The sequence below is a fragment of the Megalops cyprinoides genome, chromosome 1, assembly GCF_013368585.1.
Source record: "Megalops cyprinoides isolate fMegCyp1 chromosome 1, fMegCyp1.pri, whole genome shotgun sequence".
Classification (NCBI taxonomy): domain Eukaryota; kingdom Metazoa; phylum Chordata; class Actinopteri; order Elopiformes; family Megalopidae; genus Megalops; species Megalops cyprinoides.
In genome coordinates, this window is record NC_050583.1 from 16,483,050 (window position 1) to 16,499,921 (window position 16,872).

Sequence of the window (16,872 nt, forward strand, 5' to 3'; positions counted from 1 at the left end):
TATTTTCTTTTACAAAAATCATTGTCTAGAAATACAGGTATACAAGAAATAAAAGGAGATATTTGTAGTTGAATGCCTGGTTGTCAACAGCCAGTCCAATAATATAACTACCTCATGGATGTTAAAGCTTTTAACCAAATGAAATCACAAAACTTCCTGTCCGAAGGACAGAAGGCTCAACATTTCATACAGTTAATAACACTGATTCATATCCACATACTATCTATCTGATCACTAGAACCAAAGAGGTACATAATGTATGATATGAAGCACAGCAAAATAAAATAAAAAAAAGTTGTGTATTTTTTTTTAACCTGTTTTGTCAATGTTAGGTTTGCACATACCAGTAGTACATATATGCATGTCTAATAAATACATATATGTAAACCTTTTCGCTAATGCTTTCTTATGTAGTGTCTAAGGCACTTTTTAAAGAAACATCTTATTACTAACAGAATAAATGAGTTGAGTTTTGTACATTACCTTTAATACAGAAAAAAAGGCTAATAGCAATGACAGATATGCAGATTCTGGCATGTGAATACCCACGCAGCTAGACTTATAGTGGCTTCGTATTGAGCTTTGAGATGCAACTCTCCTTGCAAAAAAAAAATACATGAGTGGAAGGGGTCTGGCTAAGAAAGGAGGAGGGGTTCTACTCACTGCTAGAGAAGCAGGGGGGTGCTGAGACTACAGTGATCAGATCAGAAGGTGGTTTACTTGCAACCAACACACAAGATGAACCCCCTCACTTTGAGAGAGTGGATGAAATCCTTTCAAACTCATTCATCAAATAAGTGTTTCAACTATTGTTACAGAGTGCTGTTGAAGAGAAGGGGGGAAAAGGTTTCTAAATGTCGTACCTGTATTTCAATGCTTTTTTTGGGGGTAGGGGGTTGGAGTGCTGTGAGGCACAGCGGTTTTGTAGAAGAAGAAAAAAAAAAATTCTGCATATGACCGTTCACCAAGGCATGGGTGGAGAGCTGATGTTTGCCTGTCGGACACGTTCCAGTTTCCGATGCCGCACTTACTACAAATAGCATTCCTCAGTGGAGCACAGCTTATAGCTACTGTCCATATGGCAATACCACCAGCAATTTAGAACTCCCCTAACCACATTCCAAAAGCATGCTAATTCTTTCCTCTTGGACAGAAACAATATAAAAGTGTTAATTAGTCAAAAAAAAAATGGAATACCTCAGTAAGATTCCTAATATTACTTTTCAGTAATTTATTCCTGTGTTGAGAAATGCTTTTGCAGAATCTTTTTTTTTTTTTTTTTTTTGTAATTTTTTTCTTTCTTTCACAGTTTGAATTTTCCAGTCCGCTTCAGAACAGGTTTGAAACACAACTCGGTTGCAAGCCTTATTTTTGTTGTGTTTGCAATGAAAGCTTAATGGTCTGTACATCAGAGACGCATGCAATAATAATGGCCAGGGATCCACCTGCGAGTAACCTGTCTTTGAATGGGACTATCGTTCGTCGAAAGCACAGGGGCTATTAGGCCTACTTAGCTAGGAGATGGCTTTATATCGTGTATCTGTGAGGGCACAAAAAGTGAATCACTCCTTTTATTCTGTTTGAGTGCATGTGCAATACATGTGTATATATACATACATACATACATACATGTACACGCACACGCAGTTCATACGTAAAATGCACTTGTACCTATATTTTTCTTAAGCAGAGTACATTATTCCAAGGCTAGAGCTATATTAAGACGCAATATAGATCAATGATTTTGCTCAGCCTTTCAGCTTGCCAGTATAGAGTAAGGCAGAGTTGTTTCCCCCTCGGAGGAGCTGGGGGGAGGGTCTCCCTGCTGCGCTGGCGTCTTGGACAGGGGAGGCTGATGGCGCTGTTGCATGCTGGCTGGCTGGCTGGCTGGTTCAGGGGTGTGGCCTCTACTCGGGCTGGGCGGCTTGCGTCTCGTTGACGTCGCTGGCCTTGCTGTCCGCGTCGTCGTCCGACAGCTCGAGGGAGGCGCCCTCGATCTGGAGCTGGCGGCGGCCGGAGCGGCTGGAGGAGAAGCTGATGGGGCCTCCGCGCCTGTAGGGGGCGACGATGTGCAACGTCAGTCATTCAACATACCCGTGGCCCGCTTTGTTCAAACAGGAAGCCCTCCGTTTCAAGGGGAAGGTGACAGCCTGTTGTTCATCAGAGAGACGGCGTTTTGCTCTAGCCTGTGTTCTGTGTGTGCGTGTGTACTGACGGAGCTCCCGTACCTCAGGCGGTTCTTCAGGGTGTTGACCTCCCGGCTCAGCCCCTCGCTGGCCTCGGTGGCGTCCTCCAGCTCCCTCTGCAGTTTCCTGCGGGAGGCGTTGGCTCGGGTGGCCTCCTCCTCCGCCTCCTCCAGCTGCCTCTTCAGCTGCTTCATCCTGGAGTTGGCTTTCTCCATCTGACCGAGAGAAGGGGAGCACCGCAAGCTTAGACATCTGTGGTCACCGTGTTGGCCGCTGCTCTGGTATGCATTTCCAGACAGGACCACAATGAAACATTCTGAGGACCCGTCGAGCGCAACTCCTCACCTGCTCTTTGTACTGGTCGGCATGGCGACGCTCATCCTCCACCTGCATGAACACCTCCTTCAGCTTCTTCTCTGTGCGCCGCACTATCTTGTTGGCGGCAGCTCTCTCCCTGGGAACCAAAGGACAAACGATGGCTTCAGTAGGAAAATGCGCAGTGAAATACCTTCTGCCTGAGGTCAGTGCTAGACATAAGAGGAGACCTGACATTCATGAAAGGTGCTATAGTAATCAGGGCTTGATGTTAACAGTTGCCCAGTTGCCCAGAGAAACCAAATTACACCTATGAAGAGGTTTGGGGAACCATTTCATACTGCAGCTCTGGGACTACAGAATTAACTACAGGATGGAGCCAATGAACTACAGATAGTTTTGCCTGGTCAAACTTTTTGTGAGGGCTACGCATTTCAGAAGCCATTTTCATAGAAACTGAAATGATAAATTCGCTGTAAATTTGTTTCTCACCTTTCCTATAGTGTTTTATATTGAAAAGTGCTAAATTTAACTGAACAGAAGCAAATTTAGGGTAAATGTAAAAATGTAAAGTGTTACTGCGTTTAATGACAGGCATAAGGCACAGTGACTCTAGAAGTGGGTCCAGCAGTAGCCTGTTAACAATAGTGGTCCCAGAAGGACAACGGATGTTTACAGTTAAAGACATTATCAGTCAGATCCTCCATTACTTCAGTCCTTATTTTACTTGGACGCGGTTTGCGCTGTAGTTATTATAGGTGGTTATTGAGGCGGTGCTGACTTGGCTTCCTGCTCCAGCTGCTCCTCGAGCTGGGCGATCTTGGCCTCCAGGGCGGTGATGGTGGCCTTGAACTTGGACTTGACGGAGCCCTCCAGCTCCTGCAGCTTGGCCTTCAGCTCCTTGTTCTGGCGCTCCAGCTGCTGCCGGGCGTTCTCGCTCTTCTGGGCGGCGCTGCGCTCGCCCGCCAGCTCCGTGTTCAGGGTGTCCACCTGGGGGGGAGAGGGGGGAGGGACAGGAGCTTAAGCGTGGCGGTGGTCTTAAGGTAGCGTGCCCCCAACCTGCCTGCAAAGGAAGAACTGCTACTTCAAAGAGCAGCGGACACATGGTGGTCCCTTAGTGGAGGATCCAGTTTTGTTGTGCTTGCGTAAGCTGTTTGTTTTGGCGTGCGGTCCGTGTGAGTGTCCGTCGGTTTTGAGCCTGAAGAGGCTCTGTCTCCTCCCTGGCCGTACCTGCATGGTGGTCTTCCGGAAGCGGTCATTCAGGAGCTCCATGTTGCTCTGCTCCTCCTCCAGCTCCTCTTCCAGCTGGGCGATGCGCGCCTCCAGTCTCCGCTTCTCATCCAGCAGGGCTGACCTGACACACACACAGAGACACACAGACAGACGCACACGCAAATGGTCAGATAACGGCCCCCTCCTGCCTTCCGATCCTCTCCGGAGCAGACAGACCGCGCTGAGGTCGGCCGAGGTCACTCACTTGCCCGAGGCGCTGTTGGAGATCTCATCGGCCAGCTCATCGCGTTCCTGCTCGGCGTGGCGGCGTGCCCGCTCGGAGGCCGCCAGGTCCTGCAGGGAGGCCACAGAGAGGTCAGAGCCGCCCGGGAGCACCGGCACACGGGCGCGCGCGGCGCTTTAACGGCGCGTATCTGGACAGGCGCGTATCTGGACAGGCGCTTTACCTCCTGCAGCTGGAGGATCTCGGCTTCCAGGCTCTTGAGCTTCTTCTCGTTCTCCTTGGACTGGGTGAAGATCTCGTCACGGGAGGCGCGGGCCTCCTCCAGCTCCCGCTGGTAGTCCTTCATCTGGGCCTAAAGACACAACAGGCAGCCTCACTAAACCAGTGATTTTTGCCATTGGCTCTTATCTCTCTCTTAGTAAGCACAGGGAGCAGACTGTAGTGCTGTCCACTTTCACGTGTGCTGAGTGCAGGAGGGCGGCGGCCTTACCTGGAGCTTGCGCAGCTGTTTGATGGCTTCGTCGCGGGCCTTGTTGGCCGCCTCGATCTGGGCCTCCAGGTCTTTGAGGTCCATCTCCATCTTCTTCTTAGCGGCCACGGCCAGGGCTCGCTGCTTACGCTCGTCCTCGAGCTCCGCCTCCATCTCCCTCACCTGAGGAGGGGGCAGAGGGGACACGTTACGGAGGGCGGCTGGGACAGTGTTAACACAAACGGGCGGCGAGGGGCCCGGGCCGATGCGGCCTGTACCTGCTTGACCAGCATCCTCTTCTTCTCCTCGTTCTGCTCGTCGCGGGCCTGCAGGTCCCTGTCGAACTGGGCCTTCATGGCCTGCATGTTGACCTCCAGCCTGAGCTTGGCGTCCTCCGTGGCCTGCAGCTCGTCCTCCAGCTCCTCCAGCTGGGTGCGCATCTCCTCCACCTGCTGCTCCAGGGTGCGCTTGGACTTCTCCAGCTCGTGCACCTGCGCGGGTGAACACACCTCACTGCGCTCAACACCTTCCTCCCAAAGCCTCAACACCTTCCTCCCAAAAACTCTCTGCTTCTGCTCTCGCAGTCTTAACATGGAGACTCAGCTCTCAGAAACACTTCCATGTGCACCGGCGTCATGGACACCAATGCGTGCGCTCACTGCGTTTGTGCATCTCGTTTTGCAAACGCATCAATGCAGAAATCGGGCTGACGGAACAAAGCCTTTCCAAGAGGAGCACTCACGTTCTTCCCCACGTCGTCCTTCGAGCTCATCAGGTCCTCCATCTCGGCGCGCAGCTGCTTGTTGAGCCTCTCGAACTCCTCTTTGGCCTCCAGGGCCTCGTCCAGGGCGCGGGCCATGGACAGGGCCTTGGTCTCCTTCTCCCGGGCCTCCGCCTCCGCCCGGTCTCGCTCCTCCGCGTAGCGCGCAGAGATGTTCTTCTCCTCCGCCAGCATCTGCCACACAGCAACAAGGAGAGGCTCTTCATTCACTCATACACTCACTAACACTGACTGGAAGCACTAACTGCAGCCACTGGCATTTCACATTTACACAATTGATGGGTTTCCCTATCCCTCTGTCAAGAGCATGAAGTATAGTGATGGCAACAGTGGTAGATGCTGGACTCAGCCAAATAGCCTGAGAGAAGAGTCCACAGACTTCAGAGTCTCAGATTCCTCTACAAATTGTGACACATTTTTCCATGCAATTATAACTGTTTTCTTGATTTATTCCCATCACTGATACTGCTACACTCTATACAGCCTGCTAGAGAGAGCACAGTACCTGGTCAAACTTCTTCTGCTTCTTCTCCAGGTTGGAGACAATCTGCCTCTGATGGTCCAGATCCACCATCAGGTCGTCCAGCTCCTGCTGCAGGCGGTTCTTGGTCTTCTCCATCTTGTCGAAGGCCAGGGCCTTCTCCTCCAGCCTCTGGGTGGTGCTCTCCACGTCCTTTTGCAGCTTCTTCTTGACCTCCTCCAGCCCCTCCATCGTCCCCACGTCATCCTCCAGCTTCTTCTTGGTGTCCACCAGCTGAGGGCACGGAGAACAGGCTAATGAGTGGCTGCCACGCACCTCTCATTACATTACATTACATTACATTACATTATTGTCGTTTAGCACAAGCTCTTATCCAGAGTGATGTACATAGGTTACAATCTTTTTCCTTTTCCATTTGTACAGCTGGATATTTACTGAGGCAATTCTGGGTTAAGTACTTTACCTAAGGGTACAGCAGCAGTGGCACAGCGGGGGATCGAGCCGGCAACTTTTTGGTTACAAGCCCTGCTCCTTACCACTATGCTACACTGCCGCCCCGTTCAGCAGCCACCCTTTGTGACATACGGGGCATTCTGCTCACTTAATTCACTTCCGTGATTCTAGCAGAGATTATAATTACAGCCCGATCATTACCGACTGCTCTTGCAGCTAGAGCCGCCGGCGGTGTGTGTGCGCACAGATGTTTCTGCAGTCTTAAACACTCTTTTCCAGCCAGAGCAATTTACAAACGCTGGCGTGCATCTGAACAGATGGCGTGCCGCTGGAGAGGACCGAGGCCGCCCCCCTTTCTGGAGGGTCCAGGATGCGCCGGGAAGCTCCTCACCTGGGCCTGCAGGGTGGCCAGCTGCTTCTCCAGGTTCCTGCGCGCCTCCTCCTCCTCCTCCTGCTGCTCCTGCAGGGCGTTCTTCTCCTCCTCCAGCTGCCGGATGCGGCTGCTCAGGTTCAGCTTCTGACGGGTCTCCTCCTGCAGCAGCTCCTGCGAACGCGACCCCCCCAATCCCACACAGGGGCACAGTCACGCCTCCACACCCCACTCACAGTCGCTCTGGTACTCTAGTACATCTCTAACGCACCGCTGCCTGCTGTCAGTAGTTTAGTGTGGGGCAAGATGCCCTGGTGGAGAAATGCAACTGGAAAGGCAGGAGAATTTTTAAAATTTCTTTAACTGAAAATAAATCTTCCATTCACTTCAAAGACACCATTCTTGACAAGTAAAATCAATTCAAATGGAATGCAGTATTGTAACTGAATAACTAAAGGATCTTTGTGCTGCCAGAAACTATCGCTTGACAAAACACAGTTTGTTTTCCTGCAGAGTGCTGCAAACATAAGTGGATGGGGAATTCTTGTTCTCTACAAGATACTGATTCACTACAACAGGAAAAGGAAATGAACTGCAGCAACGGTTTTTAACAATGCCAGCTGCAAACTTTTGTCCATCCAAGACCCCGAGTTCAGATACAACACGGCCATATAAAGCACTGTTTCTCCTTCACAATCACTCACTTTTCCCCCTCTAACTCATAACCCCGGATTCCCCACCTGAGCAGCAAAGACAATCTTACCTAACCCCAACCCTGACCTTACTGCTGAGGCAGACTCAGTTTACTGAACTGAACATTCGTCAAGCTTCCTGAAATACTCACAATTGTTACTGGGAATCTAACACAATCTAGCCAGCTATGTCGGAACACCATGTGCATTTATGGGAAAACCCTTTTTATTTCCACTTGCATATTTTTCAGTTCACTATATTTAGTCACTGTGACATACAAGCACATCAATAATATTATAATCTGCTGATAAACAATCTGCTGATAAACTTCAGAACTGAAAACCCATCTCAGTTTGCTGAAAATGAGGTCAACGTGAATGTCACATTCTTAATGAACATTCCACTGAAATGTGAAGGTCAGTGCACCTGTCATGCCACAAACTGACAAAGTCAAAATTCATTTCAAAAAGACACGTGTTTCTTTTAAATGTGGGGCCCATCACACCGTGGTCTCCTCCTGTGCAGAATGCCGAGTGGCTCACCTGCGTGTCCTGGAGCTGGCTCTCCAGGCTGGCTGCATCCTTGGCCAGTTTGATTCCCTTCTTCTCTGCATCCTCCAGCAGCGTGGAGACATTGTCCAGCTCCGTCTGCCAGGATCCAGACAGAGTGAGAGAACAGTGTCACCGACCCTGACCCCGTTCCGACACCCGCAGCGAGCAGAGAGGGAACTCGAGCGGGACGCTGCGGCCCCACGAGGGCCCGAGCTCGTCCTGGTTCACTCGGCTCCGCCCCTCTGTGTCATGAAACTCAAACTGACACATTTGAGCTCCACATCAGAGGAGTTCAACAAAGGGCGATCTGAGTAACGGAAGCTCACACAATACCTAAAAATCTTTGTGCGCAAATTTAGAACATATCCACAACAACAGCATCTTCTAATGGGTCTTAAACCGCATCTGCGAATTCCAGTTTCCTGGTGACTCTCATCGGTATGGCGGAACAAAAGTGGAAGGGCCACAGCGAGGCCAGACGGCGGGGACTCTGACCTGCAGCTTGTGGGTGCGGTCGGCCAGCTCGCTCTTGGACCTCTCCCCCTCGGTGACCCGGGCCATGAACTCCTGCAGCTGGGCCTCCAGCTTCTTCCTCTTGTGCTCCGACTCGGCCTTGGCCTGCTGCAGGCCCTTCACCTCGGTCGCCAGCTCCTTGTTGTCACTCTCCAGGGTCTGCTTGTTCTTCTCCAGGTTGGACTTGAACTGTGCATGTGTGCACAGGTGTCAGGGTCAGGCTTAGCAACCATGGTTATGAACCAATGTTACTCAGAATGTCAGGTTTAAAGAAGGTGTGAGAAAAACTGACCTTGGTATTTGCTATTTAGACACCGTAATGACAGCTGGATTAAGTACAGCCTGATGGGTTGTTTTCTTAATGACCACAGAACCTACTCAGGTGTGAGTGGCTTGCCCGGAGGCTGGGGGACTCACCCTCTTGGCCTGCTCCAGCTGTTCAGACAGCTCCTCCAGGGCCGTGGAGTGTCTCTGCCTCATCTCCTGGATCTGAGATTCGTGGTTCTTGGTCTCCTCGTCGATGGCCTTCTTGAGCTCTGCCACCTCCTGCTCACGCTTGGTCCTGGGAGTGGAGCCGGGGTGGAGGGGGGAAGAGACATCAGCGGAGGGGTTCACATGACCTCAATACCAAGTGGCCGTAGTCAGAGTGGGGAAAGCGTGGGAGTGAACTTAGCTGAATCAGGCGACTCTATATAAGTGCGCACTAGCCTATTAGTCCATAATAGCTTAACAAAGCTTTCCACACGGAGGAGAAGAAAAAGAAAAACTAACTGGATGGAAGTCGTTCTGGATAAGAGCATCCGCTAAATGAATCTAACGTACTGTAACGTAATGTAGTGTAATGGACGGCTCATTTCATACCTCCTCAACCACCATTAATGAAAAAGCTTGGATATGGACTAAAGGCACACTGGGGAGAGAGAGCCTGAGCTCTCTGGAGTACCTGAGCTCCTGCTGGGCCGCGGTGGTGTCCAGCGTGTCCTCCAGCTCCGTCTTCAGGGCCTCCAGCTCCTCGCTCAGGTCCCTCTTCAGCTTCTCCGCCTTGTTCCTGGCCGCCTTCTCCGACTCCAGGTCCTCCTGCAGCTCGGCCAGCTGGGCCTGCAGCTCCCGCACCTGCTTCAGAGCGTTGTTCTTCTGGGCCACCTCCTCATCACCCCTGATACACGCACACGCAGAGACGCAGACACAGACACACAGAGACACACAGACACAGACACACAGACACAGAGACACACACAGACACAGAGCCACACAGACGCACAGACACAGACACACACACAGACACAGAGCCACACAGACACAGAGACACACACAGACACACACACACACAGAGACACACAGACACACAGACACAGAGACACAGAGACACACAGAGACACACACACACACACAGACACACACAGACACACACAGACACACACAGACACACACACACAGAGACACACAGACAGAGACACACAGACAGACAGACACAGACACAGAGACAGAGACAGACACAGAGACAGAGACACACACACACACAGACACAGAGACACACACAGACACACACACACACACAGACACAGAGCCACACAGACACACACACACAGAGACACACAGACAGACAGACACAGACACAGAGACAGACACAGAGACAGAGACACACAGAGACACACACACACACAGACACAGACACAGAGACACACACAGACACAGACACACACACACAGAGACACACAGACAGACAGACACAGAGACACACACAGACACAGACACACACACACAGAGACACACAGACAGACAGACACAGACACAGAGACAGAGACAGACACAGAGACAGAGACAGAGACACACAGAGACACACACACACACACACACACAGACACAGAGACACACACAGACAGACACATACACACACACACACACACACACACACACACACAGACACACGGACACAGAGACACACACACACACACACACACAGAGACACACGGACACAGAGACACACACACACACACAAACACAGACACACAAACACAAAAGGGAAAAAAACACCCAACCCGTTCCATTAACAGAACACAGCTACCCCTTGCCACACACACTCACACACTCCAAGGACAGAGTCATACTGTAACTGCTAACAATTACCATTACCCACTAATCACTGTTAATATTAGGAGAATAGTCATAGTGGGTACAATACCATGTCAGGATTATTGGAATACTGCCACTGGAAACAAAAGACTTCCTAGACCATAGTAAATGTTAGTGGAGGTGACACAGCATTAGAGAGAGGGCCACTCAATTTACCTCAACTTTGTCTTTTCCCATATAGAAAACATTTTTTGTGTAAGCATAAGTACATTCTTACTTTCTTCACAATGACTGTTTACTTTAGAGGGACACTCCCAGTGGAAGTTAAAAAAATAAAAAATTAAAAAAGAATGCAACTTAATCCAGCACTGAGCACAAGGTGGCAGTGTTACAAACACGGAGGATAAACCCGTGTTGCCTGCCTTCGTGCTCCTCTGACGGGGGAAGCGTAATGGAGATGACCACAGAGAGGCTGCGCGCTCGCTGCGGCTCGGAACAGGGGCGGATTAAACGCAAGCCAGGTTTCGGGATGCATTCCTGCGCGGTTAGGTCTTCTAAACAAACAGCCCGCACAGAAGCCTTAACAAGACCCGGTAATGACCGAACGCTACGAAGAATGAGAAGCATTTACAGCGTTCCAGCGGCGAGATTACCAATGCAAACTAGTTGAGCTCCAATCCAAATTCTTATCTCATATCAAAGGCAGGTACCCAAAGGACAGATGCCAGGGGATGAATTAAAACCAGACTGAACTGCGTGACAATGCTATAAAAGGTAACTGCTACAGGGAATGATAATTATCACAAGCAAAACATACTGATCTACTTCATTGACCCCCACCTCACACTAACAAAATGTTACACTCCAGGGTCCAACACCAGGAGTTGAATTCACCTTCATTTTAATGCCCTCCGCAGCCCGGCAGTCTAATCTGTATGCGAGCTGCGTTTCAAAGCCGCGTTTATGGAGAACAACCATGACTTCAGTGAATATTTCCACAGCGTTAAGATCACTGCCTTTAGCAGATGCCGACAGTGGTGCAGAAAAGCTCTGCAACAGGTGAACTTATCTCTGGGGACCGTGAGCACAGATGGAGCCAGAGCCTGAATCTAGATGACTTCCAAGAGGAAGATCTCTCACTTGGGACTAAGGTTTACCACCTCCACCACATGCGTGACAGACTGTATTGGGGAAAGGTATGCATGGTTCCAGGGTTGATATGTGCCTGGACAAAGCTTTTACCCAGTCTTCCTCAGAACTGACAGACAGCTGAAAACCCTACCAGCCACAGCCTAATGGCTCCTCTTTCGTGTAAAATAAGCAGCAAAGCTTAGAACGATAGCATTGCCACCCTCTTTTAATGTATACTGAGACATGTCTTTGAGATGACAGACCATATACTAAAGACAGAAACCCCAGCACTACAACAGACACTTACAAACATCACTTGCTGTTTATTTTACATGCAGTATTGCGACGTGTTCTGGATTCTGTGACCTAGTGACTGTGATGTATGGTAGTGTGTTCACTTGGCCCCCCCTTAGTTTCTAAGCTGTCTAGTCAGGTTAGCAGAAGTTAACAACAAGTTATTGGGCTAGGAGTTTTGTTAGCCTGGACTGACACTATTGTTCATTCAAATTCAATGGACACACTTCAGTTCTTATGTGCTGGAAGTGGCTCTGAGTAAGAGCATCTGCTAAATGAATGGAATGTGATGCACTGAACAGGTGGATTGTGTAGCGACTTCTAATAAAAATCATACCCACGTTTAGGCTTGAGCTCAAGCTGTTCAACATCTTACTTGGGCCCCGAACATCTCTACGGGGGGGGGGGGAGCAGTGAGTGTCATATGACCATGTGACTGCCTATCTCACCTGGCCAGTGAGGCCTGAAGCTCCTCCTCCTTCTTGGCCAGCTGGATCTTGAGCTCCTCTATCTGGGCCTGCAGCTCGGCGATCTGGTCCTGTAGGTCAGTGGTCTCCCCGTCCAGCTTCCTCTTGGCCTTCTCCAGCTCCTGCCGCGTCTTCTCCTCCTTCTTCAGCCGCTCTGAGGTACAGACAACCAGCTGAACGTCAGCCCCACATGCTGAGTTCACTTACTAACAATAAGGCCAAGATGTGAAGGCAAGTATCTCTGAGATGACTCATTTTTAGGTTAAAGAGGCCCCTTACCTTCCAGGTCCACCATCATCATCTCCTGCTTGTTCTTCACCTTGCCCAGGTTCTTGGCTTTCTCTTCTTCCTCAGTGAGCAGTGAGGTCATCTCACTGATTCGGTCCTCCAGGAGCTTCTTCTCCTGGAAGGGTCAAAGGAAGGATGTTGCTAAAACCTTTGCCGATCGTGTCCGGGAAGGCCCCTCTCATATAGATTGTGAAGGCTCCCTCCCAAGCCACCTCTCCTAACACCAACCTTAATGAATTTGGAGTTCTGGTCTTCCAGAAGCAGGATGTCCTCTTCCATCTTTTTGATCTTGGCCTCGGCCGTCACCTTGTCCAGCTGCAGCTTCTGCCTGGCCGCCTCCTCCTCGTCCAGCTGCTCCTCCAGGTCCTGCGGGAGCACAGCCAGACGGTCTGAACCCGGAGGCCACCTCACCTCTCAATGTTACCAGCAGGGCGTTGTGCATGTGAGGCGGGGGGGGGCGGTGAAGATGGCTGCCTCACCTGGATGTGCGCCTGCATCTTCTTCTTCTCGTTCTGCATGCTCTGGTTGCGCTCCTCCTCCTCCTCCACGCGGGACTCCAGGTCGTGCAGGATCTCCTCCAGCTCCTGCTTCTTGGCGGCCAGGCGGGCGCGCATCTCCTCCGCCTCGGCGAACAGCTCCGTCTCCGCCTGCAGCTGCTCCGCCAGGATGTTCTTCTCCTCCAGGAGCTACGGACACGTGCATGAACCCCAACATAGCAGCTTTACAACAGCAACTTCTACCCTCATCTATTGAACAGACTCAAGAATAGGGCATTAAATAAAAAAATCCAATAAGGATGTAGAAATCATGAAATATAGCTATTTTTACATACATAAGTAATATATATATATATGTATATACACACACACATATGTATAAATAGAAATAAGCTTGTATCAGTTTTGTTAAGTTTTGTTTGGCTCATATTTGCTAATGGCTTCTACATTCACAGGTACAGGGCTTTCAGGTTTCAATCCACTTAGCAAAGTCATTCCAGACTCACCTGCTGGTGCTTCCTCTCCATCTCCACCAGCTCACTCTCCACCTTGCTCTGCTTCTCCTTCACCTTGATCAGCTCCTCGTCCTTGGCCTGCATCTCCTCCTCCTGGCGTGTCACCTGGAGCAGCGGCTTCACCTGTGCAACAGACACCGGCCTGAGAGTCAGCGGCAGCGGGGGAGACCTCGGGTGAAACGGCCACGTCCAGATAGCAGAACTGCGATGGCTGCACACAGGCGCCCCCCTAGAGGACACACGCCCACCTTGGTGAAGAGCCGCCACCACTGCCAGTGCCGCAGCTTCAGGTACGCGGCGCAGTTCCTCTGCAGCACCTTCAGGGCGCTGAGCTGCTGCTGCTTCTTAGCAAAGGCCCTGGGGACGGACGCAGGAGGCCACGCAGTCAGACAGGCGTAATAATCAGAATCAGAATCAGAACCAGAACCAGAACCAGAACCAGAACCAGAACCAGAACCAGAATCAGAATCAGAATCAGAATCAGAATCAGAATCAGAATCAGAATCAGAACCAGAACCAGAACCAGAACCAGAACCAGAATGCTTTTACACATAGGAGGAATTTGACTCCAGTTCCAATGTCTCTCATGGTGCTTTCATACAATGTCAAGGTGACAAAAACAAATGCCACTCGCAGTAGTGCAGGACACGTGGAATGGAGTAAGGATGGAATGAATGAGACAAAAAAAAAAATTGATCAGATACTGTACAATAAGTTAACAGCTGCTGCACAAATAAGTTAAAGAGTACATGAGTACAGGCTGTGGGCCTGTACAACAATTAGTTTTAATTACACTGTGGATGAATCAAAGCACAAGGTAAATTTAGATCATTCCCAGATCGGATTTCTGTGGGGTCTGCCCTGGGAAACAGATTAGCTCGTGTAACCTGAGCTTGTCCATATGATTTCCACAGGAATGACACAACTGCTGTTTTGAGAAAGAACATGCTTCCGGAGCATGAATGACTCAGCCGGGATACTGGGGGGTCGCGGGACTCACTTGCGGGCCAGGTAGCCTCGGCACACAGCCTGAAAGTAGATGATGATGTCGGTGATCTTCAGGTCTCGCTCCTCCTCCAGGTGTGCCAGGACCCCGGCGCGGAAGAAGATCTTGCTCTGTCCGATCCGGAACAGGTTGGGGTCCAGCTCCAAGGCGCGGATCTTTAGGTTGACAATGAAGCAGTAAGCAGGAAAAAGGAAAGGTCAGCAGGATGTCACCAGGGTGGTGACTGTATCAACAGGATAGAAGCGGTTTGTTGAAACCATACCACCAATAAAATCGTATCGGTACATCACCTAGGCTTACAATGACACATGATAAAGAAAATGCAATGTATAAATGACAAATGGACAATTACCATCCTCTCACAGGCCTGCTTGCCATCCATGAAGCCCTTGGGGATTGCATTAGGAGTGAGGATCTCATATCTGTGAATAGGAGATTAAAGCAGAAAATGTAGGCCTTCTGTTAGTGGAGTTTTTGTTTTAACAGGAGTCAAATATTTACTGGAGTAATATCTACTGAAGTGTATGAAGATGTAAGGAGCCTCAGATTATCCAAGCTCTCACTGATGAATGCTCCTTGCAGAATAAGCATATCAAAAATAATGCACAAGGCAGTAAAACTTTATAAAATACGTTTTCACTCATTTTCAAATATCACTTGAAAGGGTTATGCTTATGATAGCAGAATGTGACATCCATTTTGTCCTTGAAAGAACCCAAAGCATTCAAAATTCATGAATGCACTGAGAGGTCCCACACAGGCGTGGTGGCCACTACAGCAACCGGTAGAGTGAGGGAGAAAATGTGCGAATACCTCTGCCGGAACTCCTGGAAGACGATGCGGTTAGGGAAGCCCTGCCTGCAGATACGGATGCCCTCCAGAACACCATTACACCTCAGCTGGTCCAGAACAAGGTGGGGGTCCAGTTTACCCGCCTGACAGAGTGAGAGGGGAGAGTACGTAGTCAATAGGGATGGATAGTAACTGGTGTTGTTACACAAAGTTTGTGCCATTTCATTTCAGTATTTACGTTAAACGCTTATAAATATACCAAAGAACTGCCACACATTTTTGTTTTGTCATTCTGGATACTCATTCAAAATATATGTTGGCCGGTATCTTGCTGCCATTCTCCTGGGGGATCCACAACTTTGCTCTGTAACATTATTCACACTAGTGCTGACACTGGGGATTCATTTAAGAAGGGGGTCCTGACTTCCATGCAAGGAAATACTGTTTGCTTACTTAATATATTATGCTTACTTGACATATTTTGTTCCGCATACTCATCTTGAAGCCACCTAATTGGTGCATTCACATTTGTTTTGGTTGCAAGGAAGAAACATAACTTAATATATTTGGCGTTCTAGTAAAAATATATGGAGTTAACCCGCATGCAGCCCTCTCTTTGTATTTCTTTGACATTCCAAAGGAGGTTCTTATTTCAGCGGTGGAGGCTCAGCCTGAGCTGTGGGTGGTGGGAGTCAGCGGGAGGTCGCGTTCGGTTCGGGTTCGAGGCGCGCACCCTCTTCTCGTGGTTGGGGATGATGCAGCGGACAAAGTTGGGGTTGGTGTTCCTCAGCGTGGCCATCAGCTTGGTGAGGGACTCCTTGTACAGCTGCCCCACGGTGCGGAACATGCCCTTCTTGGTCTTGTACGTGGCCCCGAAGGTGGTCTCGTTCATCCCGGCCACCTGGTCCAGGCCGACGATGCGGTCCACTGCCGGGGGTAACAAGGGGAAGGGGAGAAGAGAGAGGCGGTTAGAGGGGCAGATACGCTCCCTGGGGGGACGGCACACAGAGCAGCGAGGAGCAGCGGCTGGAGGTATGGACAGGATGGATGACGACGTCTACACGTGACACCTACACTACATGACTGACAGCCCGAGTGGCTTGGGTGGGCATGGCCTGGGTGGGCATGGCCAGGGCAGGGCAGGGGGGCGGGGCAGGGCGGGGCGGGGTGAGCGGCCTAACACTACATAAGCACAAAAAGCGAAGGAAAACAGAAATAAAAAAAATATGTAACAAACAAATAAAAACCAAGTCTAACCAAAAAATAAATCCAGACTTAACTACGTGGCCAGGCGCAAGCATTGATTTTTTTTTTTTTTTTTTTTTCACCAGATGCCCTGAAGTAACAACGCTTGCCTTCACAGCATCTTGCAAAATGCAGTCAAATTGATTTTACGGAACCATCCCTCATTTTGTTTGCGCAAGCCAAATCGGGCATCCTTCACTGAAGCAGATCTATATAATGTCCTTTAAGTCAGTTCCCATGTAGGTATACCTTGCATTTGTTGTGGTATTTCTGCAGGGAACGCTCAAAACCAGCAC

The 16,872-nt window shown here is 49.9% G+C and overlaps 1 protein-coding gene across 6 annotated transcripts in view; it reads right to left on the bottom strand.

The window, feature by feature from the left end:
• Positions 1-40: 40 nt before the first annotated feature.
• The window catches only part of myh10 (myosin, heavy chain 10, non-muscle), a 73,935-nt gene continuing 57,103 nt past the window's right edge, over positions 41-16,872 (bottom strand). For all 6 annotated transcript variants that reach the window (XM_036529972.1, XM_036529964.1, XM_036529956.1 and 3 more), the window contains 26 exons: positions 16,065-16,258; positions 15,353-15,474; positions 14,892-14,961; positions 14,534-14,694; positions 13,782-13,890; positions 13,525-13,656; positions 13,001-13,207; positions 12,750-12,887; positions 12,513-12,636; positions 12,216-12,387; positions 9,212-9,424; positions 8,686-8,830; positions 8,251-8,457; positions 7,747-7,851; positions 6,533-6,685; positions 5,713-5,961; positions 5,169-5,381; positions 4,705-4,917; positions 4,448-4,609; positions 4,181-4,309; positions 3,979-4,067; positions 3,732-3,855; positions 3,283-3,491; positions 2,532-2,640; positions 2,229-2,401; positions 41-2,052 (listed from right to left, as the gene is read on the bottom strand). In XM_036529972.1, coding sequence (XP_036385865.1) covers positions 1,908-2,052; positions 2,229-2,401; positions 2,532-2,640; positions 3,283-3,491; positions 3,732-3,855; positions 3,979-4,067; positions 4,181-4,309; positions 4,448-4,609; positions 4,705-4,917; positions 5,169-5,381; positions 5,713-5,961; positions 6,533-6,685; positions 7,747-7,851; positions 8,251-8,457; positions 8,686-8,830; positions 9,212-9,424; positions 12,216-12,387; positions 12,513-12,636; positions 12,750-12,887; positions 13,001-13,207; positions 13,525-13,656; positions 13,782-13,890; positions 14,534-14,694; positions 14,892-14,961; positions 15,353-15,474; positions 16,065-16,258 — 4,067 coding nt within the window. In that variant the 3' untranslated portion in view covers positions 41-1,907. The remainder of the gene's footprint in view (positions 2,053-2,228; positions 2,402-2,531; positions 2,641-3,282; positions 3,492-3,731; positions 3,856-3,978; positions 4,068-4,180; positions 4,310-4,447; positions 4,610-4,704; positions 4,918-5,168; positions 5,382-5,712; positions 5,962-6,532; positions 6,686-7,746; positions 7,852-8,250; positions 8,458-8,685; positions 8,831-9,211; positions 9,425-12,215; positions 12,388-12,512; positions 12,637-12,749; positions 12,888-13,000; positions 13,208-13,524; positions 13,657-13,781; positions 13,891-14,533; positions 14,695-14,891; positions 14,962-15,352; positions 15,475-16,064; positions 16,259-16,872) is intronic.